Raw genomic sequence first — 14396 nt, 5'->3', positions numbered from 1 at the left:
GAACATTCTTCTAGATTTTGTTGTTGTTGTTCAGTCACTAAGTTGTGTCTGACTATTTGCCACCCCATGAACTGCAGCACACCAGACTTCCCTGTCCTTCACCATCTCCCTGAGTTTGCTCAAAGTCATGTCCATTGAGTCAGTGATGCCATTCAACCACCTCATCCTCTGTCATCTCTGTGGATCACAACAAACTGTGGGTTCTTCTAGATACTAGCTACAATAAACTAACAGTGAATGAAATTAGATTTTTTTTTAATCCAAGAAGAGGAGGTAAAAATGATCATTTTGACTGCATAAAGAACTTCTCCAAATCAATATCAAAAGAATTAACAAAATTTAACCATGAGCAACAAATATATTCTGAGCTTCTCATGTGGCTCAGTCATAAAGAATTCACGTGCCAATGCAGGAGATGTAGGAGATGAGGGTGTGATCCCTGGGTCAGGAAGAACCCCTGGAGGAGGAAATGGCAACCCACTCCAGTATCCTTGCCTGGAAAATCCCATGGACAGAGAAGCCTGGTGGGCTACAGTCCATGGAGTCACAAAGAGCCGGACTTGACTGAGCTACCAAGCATGCACAGCACAAAAAACAAATATATGAGAAGATATTAATTAAAAAGACATAGTTCTTTAACAGTGGAAAAATAATTTGACCACATGCATATTGAGTGATACATGTTACCAACACATGAATTTGCCACATCCTGACCAACACTTCTCTCCTGTCTTTGTAATAATAGCCATCCTAACGGGTGTGAGATGCAATCTCATGATGGTTTTGATTTACATTCCCCTGATAAATGATGCTAAGCATGTGTTCAAGTACCTGTTGGCCATTTGTATGTCTTCTTTGAAACAATATCTATTCAGGTCCTTTGCCCATTTTTAATTGAGTTATTTGTCAGGGTACTTACATTATCCAATACCTTTCTTTCATAAACCAAAAACATTTGAGGTATTCAAAACAGCAATATTTTAAGCTTTTTTATTCTATGGAAAGTTTTTATAGAGGTGCTTTACTGAATTTTACATACAATTTAGAAAATCAGTGGGCTTTGAATTCGATGTTGCATTATATTTGCTTTCATATAAAACAATTGGAAATAGGTCCCTGTTAGCGTTTTGACACAGAATGTTTTGTTTTTAGGAAGAGATTACTGTTATTAAGTAGAAGACTACAAAGTAAAGGATGTGGAAGAATTCAAAACAGTGATAATAGTGTGTGACAAAGACAGTGGTGTCCCCCTGGGTCCCAGGGATGCACTGTGTTTTCCAGCCTCTCATATGATGAGGTCCAGGCCTGGGAATCGTTTCTCATCAACAGTTGGTAGGGAAAGCGAAGTGCATCACAACTGATCTAGGATATTTAAAGGCTGTCTAAGAAGTCCCACATTTCCTCTGTCCTTACTGTGCTGAATATCACAGAAATAAAGATAAAAACATTTGAGTGATTTCAAATTTAATGCTTTGGGTCGTTCCCCCTGACTGTAGACACTCAGATCATTACTGTAGACATTGCCTAGATCATTGTAGACACTGCCCGGGTCACTGGTCCCCCAGGGAGGCTGCCCTGAACTGCATAGCTGAGCAAAGGGAAAGCAAAGAAACCATGAATGAGTCGTTTCCAAATGCATTCAGACAGACATCTCCCTCTTTCAGTTCGCCTTTCTGTACTCTCCCCTGCACAGTGCCCTGTCCTGTGCCCCCACACCCATACTTTCTCCCCCTGCAGTGGCATTTGCCTTTAGAACAGTCACCGCTAAGTGTGGATAAGGTTATTCCTCCTGGGAGGCCTTGGAGGGTTGCATTCAGGCAAACTTGTAAATGTAGGGACACAGCCTCAGGATGGGGGAAGGAATCAAATCTACCAGCATCATCAGCCTCCCCTTTATTCCAGCTTAAACGATTCAAACGTTGTTTGTTTTTTCAATTGAGGCAAGTCCACAAGACAACAAATGACTCATTAAATTTTGCCATTTTAACTGTTTATTTTTGAAAACAGAATTTCAGATAGTCATGGTGTAGGGGCTCTGTTGCAGCATGGAAGCTCACTGGAGATTCAAGAGAGGAAGAAGCAGACTAGATTTTCAGCTTTTTTTTTTCCCTCTCTCTCTCTTGAAGCTGAACTGTCAAGTCACAGATCTGAACAAGGAGGCATCTATTTCTTTCAACAATAACTCAGGTAAGCCCACACTCGTGAAAGTTCTGTGCTGTTCATTCCTAGTTTTCAGGCTATGGTTGAAAAAGAAAAAAAAAATAATTAAACAAATTTGCCCTGTTTTCAGGGAAACAGAGTGATGGCATTTGGCTTAAGTGAGGCCAGTTTACAGGACCTGTAATCTTGGAATTTAGTTTACCCAATAGTGGCAAAGAGAACATTACACAAAAAGGCTAACTGGGAAGAACTTTCTCATTAACACAAGAGTTTTCTGTGCCATGTCACTTAGTACAGGTTGCCAGTTTTTAAGATACTTCCCTCTGCATAGGAAAGGGAACTAAATGGCAAGGCTTCTTGTGGAAAGAGGAAAATTCAAGTAAGTAACAGATCAAATGAAGCACGTTTCTGGTTTGAAGAAGAGTGCACTTTGCCGAGTTGGGTTTTTAATTCACCGAGTCTCTCAGCAAGGACTCGTGTGAGGGCAGGCGTTTGGCGGCAAGGTGGAGAACTAAGGAAGGGAGCAGATGGGGAGGAGGGAAGGAAAGAGGACTCAGCCTCGGACAACCACGGCAGACCTAGAAAGGAAACAAAGGAAGGCCACGGAAAGCAAGAGAGGGGGTGGGGTTGGTGGTCCCCCACGGAGGAGGGACCCTAGGGGAGAGGTGGGCGTGGGGGTGAGAAGCAGCAAGTGGGGCCACAAACAAACCCAATCTTCTGACTCACTGAGTGAACTCTGAGCAAGTGACTATATTTCTCTGTAAACCAGCGATCGTAATTCTTCCCACCCACCTCCTCAGCTTTGTGCAGACAACTGAGGCATGGTTGTGAACATGCTCAAGAAATGTAAGGTTCTTTCATGCGTTGTAACTCAAAAATGATCGTTTTTTTAATTGACCTCTGGTCTCTCCGTCCCTCAGGAATAGCCATGGGCCAAAATGAAGGCAGTCCCTCTGGTAAGTGACCTCCTGCGTGTGCCATTTCTGTCCTACTCTGTGCCTGAAGTGAAAGGGGAAGTCGCTCATGGACTGCACAGTCCATAGAATTCTCCAGGCCAGAACACTGGAGTGGGTAGCCTTTCCCTTCTCCAGGGGATCTTCCCAACCCAGGGATCGAACCCAGGTCTCCTGCATTGCAGGCGGATTCTTTATCAACTGAGGTCTCAAGGAAGCCTTATTCTGTGCCTACTTTGTATAAAAATCATGCTATCCTCTAGAATCACAATATGAGCCAGCAACTGTTTCTTCATCAGAGAGAATAACTTTACACTGTTCATTTCAATTTCCCTGGTCCAATCATTTCCCTGGTGATCATGACCACACCTCTGCCCAGCCAAGGTCAGAGGAACCATCTCTGGCCCTGGAACAGGCAGGTTACTTACCCACCTGGAGATGGAACCACCATCTTGGCTACACATTTCTGATCTTCAGAAAATTTGCCTTTTAGGGGGCCAGAACAGAGTGATATAGACAAACTTTGAATGACAAGATACATTTCTAATTCTATCTCATCCCCCAATTTTCTTGGATCCAATATGACAATGCCCTGCAGACCTAGAGAAGCTAGATGCTTTAAAATCATTATCTTATTTGATAATAGAGTCAGCTTCTACTTTATAAATACAGTATATTATGAGAGTATCTTCTCCCAGATATTTCCTTATCATTAAAAATATTCCATTGGCATGACAGTATGGTGATAACAAAGTAAGCTTGCTCTTTTTTCACCTTTTTTTTTTAATTGAAATACAGTTGATTTACAATCCTTTGTCAGTTTCAGGTATGCAACGAAGTGATTTAGGTATACATACAAACACAAATATATTCTCTTTAGATTCTTTTACATTACAGGTTATTACAAGATATTGAGTACAGCTCCCTGTGTTCTACAGTAGTCTTTGTTTGTTATTTTATATACAGTATTGTGCATATTTTAATCCCAAACTCATAATTTACCCCTCCCCTGCCCCTTTCCCTTTCAGTAGCCAGAAGCTTGTTTCCACGTCTGTGAGTCCATGTCTGGTTTTCATGATTCATTCGTGCTGCACTGGGTTCGTTGCAGCACACGGGGCTCTTGGATGCACTGTGCGGGCTTCGCTGGGTACAGCACACAGTCTTCTCTTCTTGCAGCACGTGGGCTTAGCTGCCCTGCAGCATGTGGGATCTTAGTTCCCCGACCAGGGACTGAACCTGTGTCCTCTACATTGGGTCATCAGGGAAGCCCCTATATCTGTTTTGTAAGTGAGTTCATCTGTATCCTTTTTTTTTTTTTGGATTCCACATATAAGAGATATCATGTGGTATTTGTCTTTCTCTTCTAAGTAAACTTGCTCTTAGCAGGACCTTCTACAAAGAGTCACCCAGCTCACTGTGCCAGAGGATCAGAGCTGAGAATCATTCTGGTGGGCAAAACGAGAACTGGCAAAAGTGCGACAGAGAACAGCATCCTCTAGAAGCCAGCATTTGAGTCCAGACTGAGTGCCTGGTCCTTGACGCAGACTTGCAGTAAGAGTCGGGGCAGCTGGGGAGACAGAGAGGTGGTGGTTATTGACACACCAGATATGTTTTGCAGGAAGGACCCCTCTGACTCCCTGTTCCAAGAGGTGCAGAGGTGCTCCCTGCTCTCTGCCCCAGGACCCCACGTGCTGCTCCTGGTGATGCAACTGGGCCAATTCACCACGGAGGACCAGCAGGCTGTTCAGGGGGGTGAAGGAGATCTTTGGAGAGGGTGCCACGAAGCACACAGTTGTCGTCTTCACCCGCAAGGAAGCCTCAAGGGAGGCTTCCTGAGGGATTTTATCCAAGGCGCAGACAACAGAGCCCTAAGCGAGCTGGTGGCAGCGTGTGGGGGGCGAGTGTGTGCCTTTGACAACTATGCTACAGGGAGCACCTGGGATGACCACGTGAAGGAGCTCATGGACTTGATTGAGGGCCTGGGGACAGTGGAAAGGGGTGACCGCTACACTAACAGGTTGTACAGCCTTCTAACAGTCAGAATGTGGGCCTGTACAGTCAGAGGAAAGATTGCAGGATTTCAAAGGGACCTTTATAAAATACATGGAAATTCAGAGACGTGGTACAATCGTGGCCAAAGCGAATTGCCTGAGAAAGCCCTAATCCAAACAGCGCTGTGTGCTCAGGTGTCTGCCGCATTGCTCAGTCAGTTATTTTGTGTATTCCACAAGACATGCGATTTCTTTTGCTGCTTACCCTTTAGTATGTGCCGTTTATTCTGTAGTTTACTGTTAGTCATACCCAAAAAACTATTGATGATTTTTAGAAAGACCAGTAGACTGGAATGCAAGACTCCTGTGTCATAGTTACTGACCACTGCCTCTTCATTCATTGTCATATCCTGAGTAAGTTACAAGGCAATGGCACCCCACTCCAGTACTCTTGCCTGGAAAATCCCATGGACGGAGGAGCCTGGTAGGCTGCAGTCCATGGGGTCGCTACGAGTTGGACATGACTGAGCGACTTCACTTTCACTTTTCACTTTCATGCATTGGAGAAGGAAATGGCAACCCACTCCAGTGTTCTTGCTTGGAGAATCCCAGGGACGGGGGAGCCTGGTGGGCTGCCATCTATGGGGTCACACAGAGTCGGACACGACTGAAGTGACTTAGCAGCAGCAGCCTGCCCCGGACAGTCAGTGTCCGCTAAATGTTTGAGATTCTGTGAACTGTTTAGATCTCAACCTCATCCTATTTGTTAATGAATCAAATGATTTTAAAATTTCCTGTTTGTTTTGAAATATAATACAAAAACCTTCTGAAAGTTATAAACATAAAATTCTTCTCATTTGCAAGTCTCTATCTAAAGTCAGTTTTATGCTCCTGAAAACGCCTTTTCTTCTTTATACTATCACTATTTCTTCTGAATATAACAAAAATGGCAATAAAATTTCTACAAGGTATAGTAAATTAACAAGTGAGCTGTAAAGTTCCTGAGATCACATGTCTTTAACTCCATGCTATGGTTTTATCTTCTGAAGATGGTAAATGGACATATGGCTTATTTCTCTGATGCAACCAACTCACGATCAACAATCATACACAGACACACACATCAATAGTCTGTTTTATGTGCATCAAAAGGGGCTCAGCTAGATTTTACCCCTTGTGTCCAATCCCAGTCAGGATTGAAACATACTAGAGGCTTATGTTTCAGACAAGAGTGGACCTAGTATTTTGCATTTTGCACTTGCAATATTTTACATTTAACATCTTCCTGTTAAATGCAAACTAGAATGTATTAAAATAAACACAGTCTTTATGACTGATGAGCTCACTAGATAATTAGGAAAACTCCAAGGATGCAGCAAACAATACACATAAAAGAGGTGGGAAAATGTAAGAAGGATTAGAGCTAAAAGCACCCTGTTGTAAGCAGGTAAACCCTCAGGCAAAGTCACAGGTGGTGAAGGAAGATTCCACATGCGTGCATGAGAACACTGAAAGGCAAGGAGTTATCAAAGAAACACTGGAAGCATCTTCATGAAAGGTATACGTTGGGTAGCAAAGACTTAGTCAAGACTGGTCTATGTGGTTCGGACTTGGGTAAAGCCAGTGAGGAGCCATATTCACCTCAGTCTTAAGGAAATACTCACTCCCGGGGTCATTCACCTGTAGGACTGGCACTTGAGAAACCTTGGCAGTGTGTCTCCTTCAACTCTGTGCCCTGGACACCAAACTTTCCTCACACTTGTCCTGGCCCCACTACTCTAGTGGGAGAATGAGAGACTCCAGTCTTCAATAATGCTGAAAAAAAAAAAAAAAAATAATGCTGAATGGGAAAAAAATGGGGGTGTCAGTCATTCAAGAGACACTGTACCTGGAAAAAAAAGAACGGAAAACAGTTGACCTTGGGTCTCTTTCCTACCTGAAAAAATGGGCTGGAAAGAAAGATGAAATAGCAGGTCCCAGCCAGTAGATTAGGGCTCAGGACAGTCATCCTTCCCACATCCAGCGATAGTCAACTCTAAAAAGCTTGAGTTGGATTGGTGACCTGACCAGTTCTAGAGCCAGTCCTTTGGTACCTGTTCACCACACCACTGGGTCTTTTACTGACCTCACTCTCATGACCCTCATGAGAGGAGGCAGAATAACTAGAATCAGTGATAACAACACAGATGACCAGAGTAAGCCTCTACATAATGCTAACTTAGGAATGGTGTAAACGCATGGTGGCTCGGCAGTAAAGACTCTCCCTGCCAATGCAGAAGACACAGGCTCGATCCCTGGGTTGGGAAGATCCCCTGGAGGAGGAAATGGCATCCCGCTCCAATATTCTTTCCTAGAGAATCCCATGGACAGAAGAGCCAGGCGGGCTAAGTCCATGGGGTCACAAAGAGTCTGACATGACTGAGTGACTAAACAGCAACAGCAATTCACCCTCATCCTCAGTACATCAGCTAGCTTCAAGTCCTCCCACAGCTGAGAAAACATCCTTTCTCAGATAAAACTCTGCTTCTGGACTTTTCTGACAGACTGGACCCTAGAGGGGCACTGGCCATAGGGCTGTCCAGTCAATGGACGGCTGTTGAGAAAAGCTATCACGTTCTTTGTTCTGGAGCAGGAAGCGCTCTGGACTTTTTTCATATGGGGGAAACACTTACACAGTAAAAAGTAATTGAAGATTAGATCACTAAGCAGTTCTAGAAGGAGACTCAGGCCTTGGGGGTCCTACAACAAGATATTTGGTATGGGGGGAGGGGAGGGCCCTGCTAGAGAACACAGAAGATTAGTCGCAACAGGAGAGAGGTTTTGTAAGATAAATGCTTTAAGCCTACAATCAATGTTCCTGTCTCTTTAAATCATCACCACCTAACCCTCCCTCGAGGCTCAAAGGAGCTGTGAGTCTCAAAGACTTCCTTTATGCAGAGTGGAAGGAAACAGCCTGCCACACTCAAAACTGAAGGGAAAGCAGAGATCAGGGCCTTCTTGGATCACTGGTGAGAGCCTGTCACCAGGAAAGGTGAGCCCCGCAGGGAGCAAGAGCTACAACTAACCAGAAGGAACATGGTTCTGAGAGCATTTACTGTCTGAGCACCCAGGCTCCACCAGGCACCTTTCGGGTGAGTAACAGCCGGACTCATTAAGATGGGGCATCTGGATTTGTAAAGATGTTCAAAGTTTCCAATACAGGAAGTTCAAAAAAGGTTTATGAGCATGGTCCCCAGTCTGGAGGGCACACATGTCTGTCTCCTTCCACACCTCCCCCATACAGTAAGAAAAGTCTGTACTGGAACCATGTCCAGGAGTAAAATGCATTTTAAAAGGCATTCAACGTTGCTCAAACTGCACGTTCAGCACAGGCAAAAGATCTTTCCTGTGGCCCCAAAGCAATCTAACTTAGAGCAAGTTACAGTGTGCTGAGTCAGGAAACCATCAGAATTCAACCCCGCCCCAGATGCCCCCTCTCCCCTCTGTCCACAGAAAGGGACCCTCAAGAGACTAAAGAGGTTAGGAACCAGGTCTTCAACCCCTCGTCCTCATGAGCCCTGACACGTTGGCTCCCTAATTCAAGTCTCTCCCACCCCTGCTGTAGGAACACCTCAGTTTCCTCATCTGTACAATGAAGGGGTCTGAATAAACGGCTCATTTCTTAATTCTGATGTGTGGACTGATGATATCAGATACACTGGATTCATAAATCAGAATTTCTGAGCATGGTCCCCCCAGAATTGACATTTTTAAAGAACATTCAAGTAGTTCTGAAAAACAACATATTTGAGAGGCACTGAGATACATGAACTTTGAATTTTCAGAGTATTCAAAATACAGGAATTCAAATGCTTTACAATAAAAAAGAGCTATTTATCACCCCAAATTTCAGGAAGAGCTTATCACCTTCTTAAAATTTATTTTAAATGATTTTAACCCACATTTCAAACTATCTGGAAATCCCAATGACCTACTCGAGAGTTTTGTGGATTCCCTGTAGCACACTTCCTCATTTCCACCTTTGGCGAGGACCTCTTGCTTTAGCTACTCTTCTTCTAGGGTTTGAATCTTATGGCTCTTTCTTCATTTCTGCTCTGATGTCAATTATGGGACTTTGTTGATGCCTAGACACAAAATAACTAATCATATCATGTGATTTGCCCCGGGGTAAACTTTACTGAAAGCTTTGCATGGGGCAGCAGGAGAGTGACTGCAGAAACACAAACAGCTTCGGCTTGAGTTCTGGACAAACTTGCCCTCTGAGTCCTTTGGCCAGAGAGAGGTTATTCACCCAGCCTCTCCCTTTGCTTTTCCTTCCCTGTTGGTGCCAAATGGGATTGAATACAGTTACCTGCAGGAAACAGGTGGGTGACATGAGGAGGTAGAATTTGAAATGGATGTTGAAGTACAGACAGGACTCAGGCAGAAATGTAGGGTGGGATGAAGAGTCCTGGGAGGGAAAGCCCGAGGTGGGTTGGGAAAGGGTGCTGAAATCTGTGTCTGGAGTGGCAGACTGAGGGCAGGGGTGAAGAGGGGGCAGGCGAGGTGGGATTCATTGGAAATGAGGCTAGAGAAGTAGACTGAGCAGAGACTGTGGGCTCATGTTCAGAAGCTTGCATGATCAGGCAAACGACCACAAAATGTTTAATTGTATTAAATGATGTTTGAGTGGGTATAATCATTGTACTTTGAGAAGCCTCAGACTCAAGGGCCAGAACATAAAGAGCTGGAGGAGAGCATCCCAGTCTCCCCATATTTAGATACATAAGGAGAAGTCAAACTATGTTGTTATCTAAGAGCAGAAACTCTCCAGATGAGTTTGGGAAATACGTCTGTTTTCCAATTTTCTTCTTGCTTGTTTCATAGGCCAGCGACCCTAAGTTAGATCCTCAGTCAGTGAGCAAACTCTTGTTCTCGGGGTTTTCTCAAGCCCACCCTCCATCACCACCCTCGCTGCTGAAACTCCTGGGAAATCTTGTTTCCGACAGCTTACGTCACTGACATAGGTGCTCAGTCTCTTAGTCGTGTCCAACTTTTGCTGACCCTTTGGACTGCAAACTAACAGCCTCCTCTGTCCAGGAATTTTACAGGCAAGAATACTGTAGTGGGTTGCCATTTCCTTCTCCAGGGGATCTTCTTGACCTAGGAATCGAACCCGCATCTCTTGCATCTCCTGCATTGGCAGGCGGATTCTTTACCATTAGCACCACCTGACATGGAATCACCTGGAGAAATTAACATCTTAAGTTTACTCATTGGCATGGATGGGATTAAGTGTTATCTCCCCTTTGCTCTTTGCATTTGGGGGCCCTGAGAAGACAAAGCCAAGCTCACCAGGTGTTCTCAGAGCATCATCCCAACCCAGACCAGGCTCCTCCTTCCCTAAACTCCGATGCTCAGAGGAGGGCAGGAACTATGACCTTCTCACAGTGGGGTCACCAGCATTTTGGACTTGACCTGACATTGTAGGCAGTTACACCTATTTGATGAATGAGTGAATGAACAAATTGTGTCTGGGATTCTTTCAGGTAATCATGGGAGGACGGAAGATGCCAAGAGATGAAGAAAATGCCTATGGTAAGAACACGTCTCACAATGAGTGTTTGTCCCCAGGAGTGAGCTCTAGGTAGTAGGGGAATGGGCTAATTCAAGACTGAACAGAGAGAAGCCGAGAGGCATCTCAATGCTGGGGTGAAGCAGCAAGAGGCCTGGAGCTGGCACTTCACCTGGATCTGTACCCCCACCCTGCTGTGAGATACTAAGTTCTTTGACTAACCTGCAGCTCTGTTCCCAAAGTAAAATGAATGAACAGAAGGGGACATAGAGGGCATCAGATCGTGTATTAGAGAGAACATGATTCACCAGGTAGAAGGTGTTAGTGAACATGGATGGAGGTTATTAGACAGCAGTTTAAAGAGAGAGAAGAAGAGAGGAGGAGGAGGGAGGGAAGAGAGATGGCCTGGTCTTATCCTCCCAACAGCCTTTGAGTACAGCGCTACAATATTGATTCCGTTTGTGCAGAAGAGGTTTAACACTTAGATTAAGCAGCTCTCCAGGGTTACCAGGCTGGTAGAGGACAGGTCTATGATTCAATCTCCGGCTTTGGGACTCCAGATAGCCCTCCCGGCTGGGCCCACTGCCCCACCCCTTTCTCCAGTGGGACAGTATCAGGGAAAATAAGACAGAAATTGTCACTGGGGACCAGCTCTGCACAGCCTGGATGACAGATCATATCAGACGAAGTAATGGCCTGTATTACAAAGGCGCATCCTCTAGAGAGACATTCAGCAGCTGCTGGAGCACCTACAGCTGCACGTGTGACGCCAAAGACGGGAGAAATAGACGGGTAGAGACCCCCTTGGAGTGCCCAAATCTCACACCAGGTCACTCAGTAAAGGTCTGGCCCCAAACACAACCGTGGAAGCGTTCTGTTCTCCTTTGCTCGCAAGGCGTCCAGGTGACCCGGGAACCGGGACATGTTGCTCTCAGGTTCCGAAACTTACAGACCACTGTTGCCCACAGGTTTCCAGGAGTTCAGGTCCGCCCTGCAGGAGCGCAGGCTGCGCCTCCTCCTGGCCGGGAGGTCGGGGACCGGGAAGAGCGCCACGGGCAACAGCATCCTCCAGCGGAAGCACTTCCTCTCCAGGCTCGCGACCACAGCAGTGACCAGGGCCTGCGCCACGGGGAGCTGCTGCTGGGCCTCGTGGGACGTGGAAGTCCTCGACACCCCGGACCTCTTCAGCCCCGAGGTCGCCCAGGCAGACCCGGGTTTCAAGGAAAGAGGCCGCTGCTACCTGCTGTCGGCCCCGGGGCCCCACGCCGTGCTCCTGGTGACCCAGCTCGGCCGCTTCACCGCCCAGGACCTGCAGGCCTGGCGCGGGGTGAAGGCGCTCTTCGGGGCGGACATCGCGGCGCACGCCGTCGTGGTCTTCACCCGCAGGGAGGACCTGGACGGGGGCTCGCTGCAGCAGTACGTGCGCGACACCGACAACCGCGCGCTCCGGGAGCTGGTGGCCGAGTGCGGGGGCCGCTGCTGCGCCTTCGACAACCGAGCGGCTGACGGGGAGCGGGAGGCGCAGGTCGGGGAGCTGATGGGGCTGGTGGAGGAGCTGGTGAGGGACCACGGCGGCGCCCCCTACACCAACGACGTGTACCGCCTGGCGCAGACCCTGGGCGGGCTGAGTCCCGAGGAGAGGCTGCGCAGGGTGGCGGAGCGACTGGCCGCCCGCGCGCGGACGTGGCCGCTGGCCGGGCTGTGGCGGTGGCCCAAGGCGGGGCTGGGGACCCGGTGTAAGCTGGGCCTAGCCGCCCTGCTGGGCGCCCTGTTCCTGCTGTACCTGCTCTGCAGGCGTCGGCCCGAGGCGGTGACGGTGTGACCTCAGTCTTGCAGGTCACCTGGCAAGAAAGGACCTGGACACTTGGATCTGAAGGGGGATTTCAAAGGAATCAGTTTTCAGAAATTTCATGCTTACTCCAGCACATAGTTTTAAAATAAAGTTTACCACTTTAAAACATCCTTAAAAATGTGTTTAGTTATTTTGAGGTATTGATCATCTGTGAGAAATTGTAAAATGGCAGTTTTTGGTAGAAAATGGATTCCTAGCAAAGGAATCCCACTCTTTATTTTGAGCTTGTGTGTGTCTGTTTGCTGGTTTGTTTGTTTAGACATTGCCTTCCTCTCTTTGGACCGCTATTTTAACACACACACACACACACACACACACACACACACACACACAGTCTGGGTGGCTTAAAAACTACAGACATTTATTCCTTACAGTTCTGGAGGCTGGAAGTCCATGATCATTATCGGGTTTGGGGGAGAGTCCTGAGATTGCGAATGCCAACTTCTGACTGTGCCCTCACACTCAATTAGAACAAGGCACTAATTCCAATCATGAGGAATCTACCCTCCTGACCTAAGACCTTCCCAATGACACCACCTCCTAATACCCTCCTCTCCAGACTAGGTTTTCAACCTGTGAATGTTGAGGGGGGAGGGGGCGGACACAAGCATTCAGACCATAGCCTATACAGACTCTTCTTGCTATTTTCTAGTTCTTATAGGTAGTGATCTCCCTTCAGTGACCTTGCAGATTTTTATTATCATCAAGGAAAGAGAAATCACAGTCAAACATGTTAATGTTTAATTCCAGGTGACATTGCAAGTCCTGTCCAATTCTTTGCAACCCCAGAGACTAGACAGTCCATGGAATTCTCCAGGCCAGATTACTGGAGTGGGCAGCCTTTCCCTTCTCTAGGGGATCTTCCCAACCCAAAGATCAAACCCAGGTCTCTTTCTTTACCAGCTGAGCCACCAAAATAATCCACCTAGCAACGCAGGAGACCCATGAGCTGCGTATTTGATCCCTGGGTCAGGAAGATACCCTGGAGCAGGGAATGGCAACCCACTCCAGTATTGTTGCCTGGAAAATCCCATGGACAGAGGAGCCTGGTGGGCTACAGTCCATGGGGTTGCAAAGAGTTGGACACGACTGAGCGCACACACACATACATCAGTTTATTTACCAGTACAATGACTTAGAACCAAGAAGTTAAATGTGACTGTACTGAAAATAACACAATTTCAAATTTTCTAGCATGTGTTATGGTTCATGTCTGTCCCAAATGAAGTAAGATTTGGGGAAAATAACATGCAATGTCTTCAATGTAGTTATCTATCTGGATTTTTATGCAAATAATAATAAAGTTCCTGTTTCAGAGAAGACAGGAAGCCACAGGTGCATCAGCAGAGAGCCACAGAGAACTCGAGGTTAGGTGTGGCTGCACCGTTATGGGTTTTTACAGAGGGTGGGTCAACCCACCTAAGTCCTTGAACCACATCCTTACGTTGTGTAAACAGTCGTTATCGTTATCCTTTCCTTATTTCTGAAACAACACTTCAAAGGGAAGCCTTTCTATCAGCCACACCCTAGTTAGGTGGTGTGGATGCAGCAGGATGCAGATACCCCAAGACTATCAGGGCTCAAGTGTGCTAAGGGGGAGGGTGATGTGCGGGGGGCATGGAGCAGGCCAGAGGGATAATGGAGGGCGGGGGGGGGGGGGGGGGAGTGAGGTTGTGCGCAGGCACCCTAAGGCCATCCCAGTTTCCGTGGAGCAGGAATCTATGCGCATGCGCTTCAATGCCACCTCAGAGTAAAGTTCTAGGGAGACTTGGGATGGACTCTGGCCTTAAGGCTGCCTGCAGTTGGAGGGGGGCCTGAGGGCAGTGATTTAGACTCAGTGAAGTTTAGCTGGAAAAAAATTTATTATCAATTCCTTCTTTAGCTGC

The 14396-nt window shown here is 46.7% G+C and overlaps 2 protein-coding genes and 1 long non-coding RNA gene across 6 annotated transcripts in view; 2 read left to right on the top strand and 1 right to left on the bottom strand.

Annotated features, from left to right (window-relative positions):
* GIMAP2 (GTPase, IMAP family member 2) overlaps window positions 1-6087 on the top strand; it is a 34529-nt gene extending 28442 nt beyond the window's left edge. Inside the window, 7 exon segments of the mRNA XM_086398181.1 lie at window positions 2127-2187; window positions 3081-3116; window positions 4500-4858; window positions 4860-4926; window positions 4929-5148; window positions 5150-5268; window positions 5271-6087. Of these exon segments, the coding sequence (XP_086254307.1) occupies window positions 3089-3116; window positions 4500-4858; window positions 4860-4926; window positions 4929-5148; window positions 5150-5268; window positions 5271-5479 (1002 nt within the window). The 5' untranslated portion in view covers window positions 2127-2187; window positions 3081-3088 and the 3' untranslated portion in view covers window positions 5480-6087.
* Window positions 4256-9245, bottom strand: LOC147373458 (uncharacterized). The gene is made up of 3 exons (XR_015163092.1): window positions 9079-9245; window positions 6785-6919; window positions 4256-4680 (listed from the first exon to the last, which is right to left on the bottom strand). It is a non-coding gene; the product is annotated as an uncharacterized LOC147373458 (long non-coding RNA).
* Window positions 7784-12628, top strand: GIMAP1 (GTPase, IMAP family member 1). Of its 4 annotated transcripts, none has more exons than XM_086398177.1 (4): window positions 7784-8235; window positions 9971-10194; window positions 10633-10681; window positions 11627-12628. In XM_086398177.1, the coding sequence occupies exons 3-4, from the start codon at window positions 10639-10641 to the stop codon at window positions 12478-12480; spliced, it is 897 nt and encodes a 298-aa protein (XP_086254303.1). In that variant the 5' UTR covers window positions 7784-8235; window positions 9971-10194; window positions 10633-10638; the 3' UTR covers window positions 12481-12628. The 4 variants fall into 4 exon arrangements, with proteins under 4 accessions (XP_086254303.1, XP_086254301.1, XP_086254300.1 ...); XM_086398176.1 differs by lacking the exon at window positions 7784-8235 and adding an exon at window positions 9264-9468; XM_086398175.1 differs by lacking the exon at window positions 9971-10194 and having other exon boundaries at window positions 7929-8235.
* The last annotated feature ends 1768 nt before the right edge of the window (window positions 12629-14396 follow it).

Source organism: Bos grunniens, chromosome 4 (assembly GCF_055505025.1).
Source record: "Bos grunniens cultivar Pamir isolate PY7600 chromosome 4, Bosgru_T2T1.0, whole genome shotgun sequence".
Taxonomy (NCBI): Eukaryota; Metazoa; Chordata; class Mammalia; order Artiodactyla; family Bovidae; genus Bos; species Bos grunniens.
This window is presented reverse-complemented; position numbering and strand designations above follow the sequence as displayed.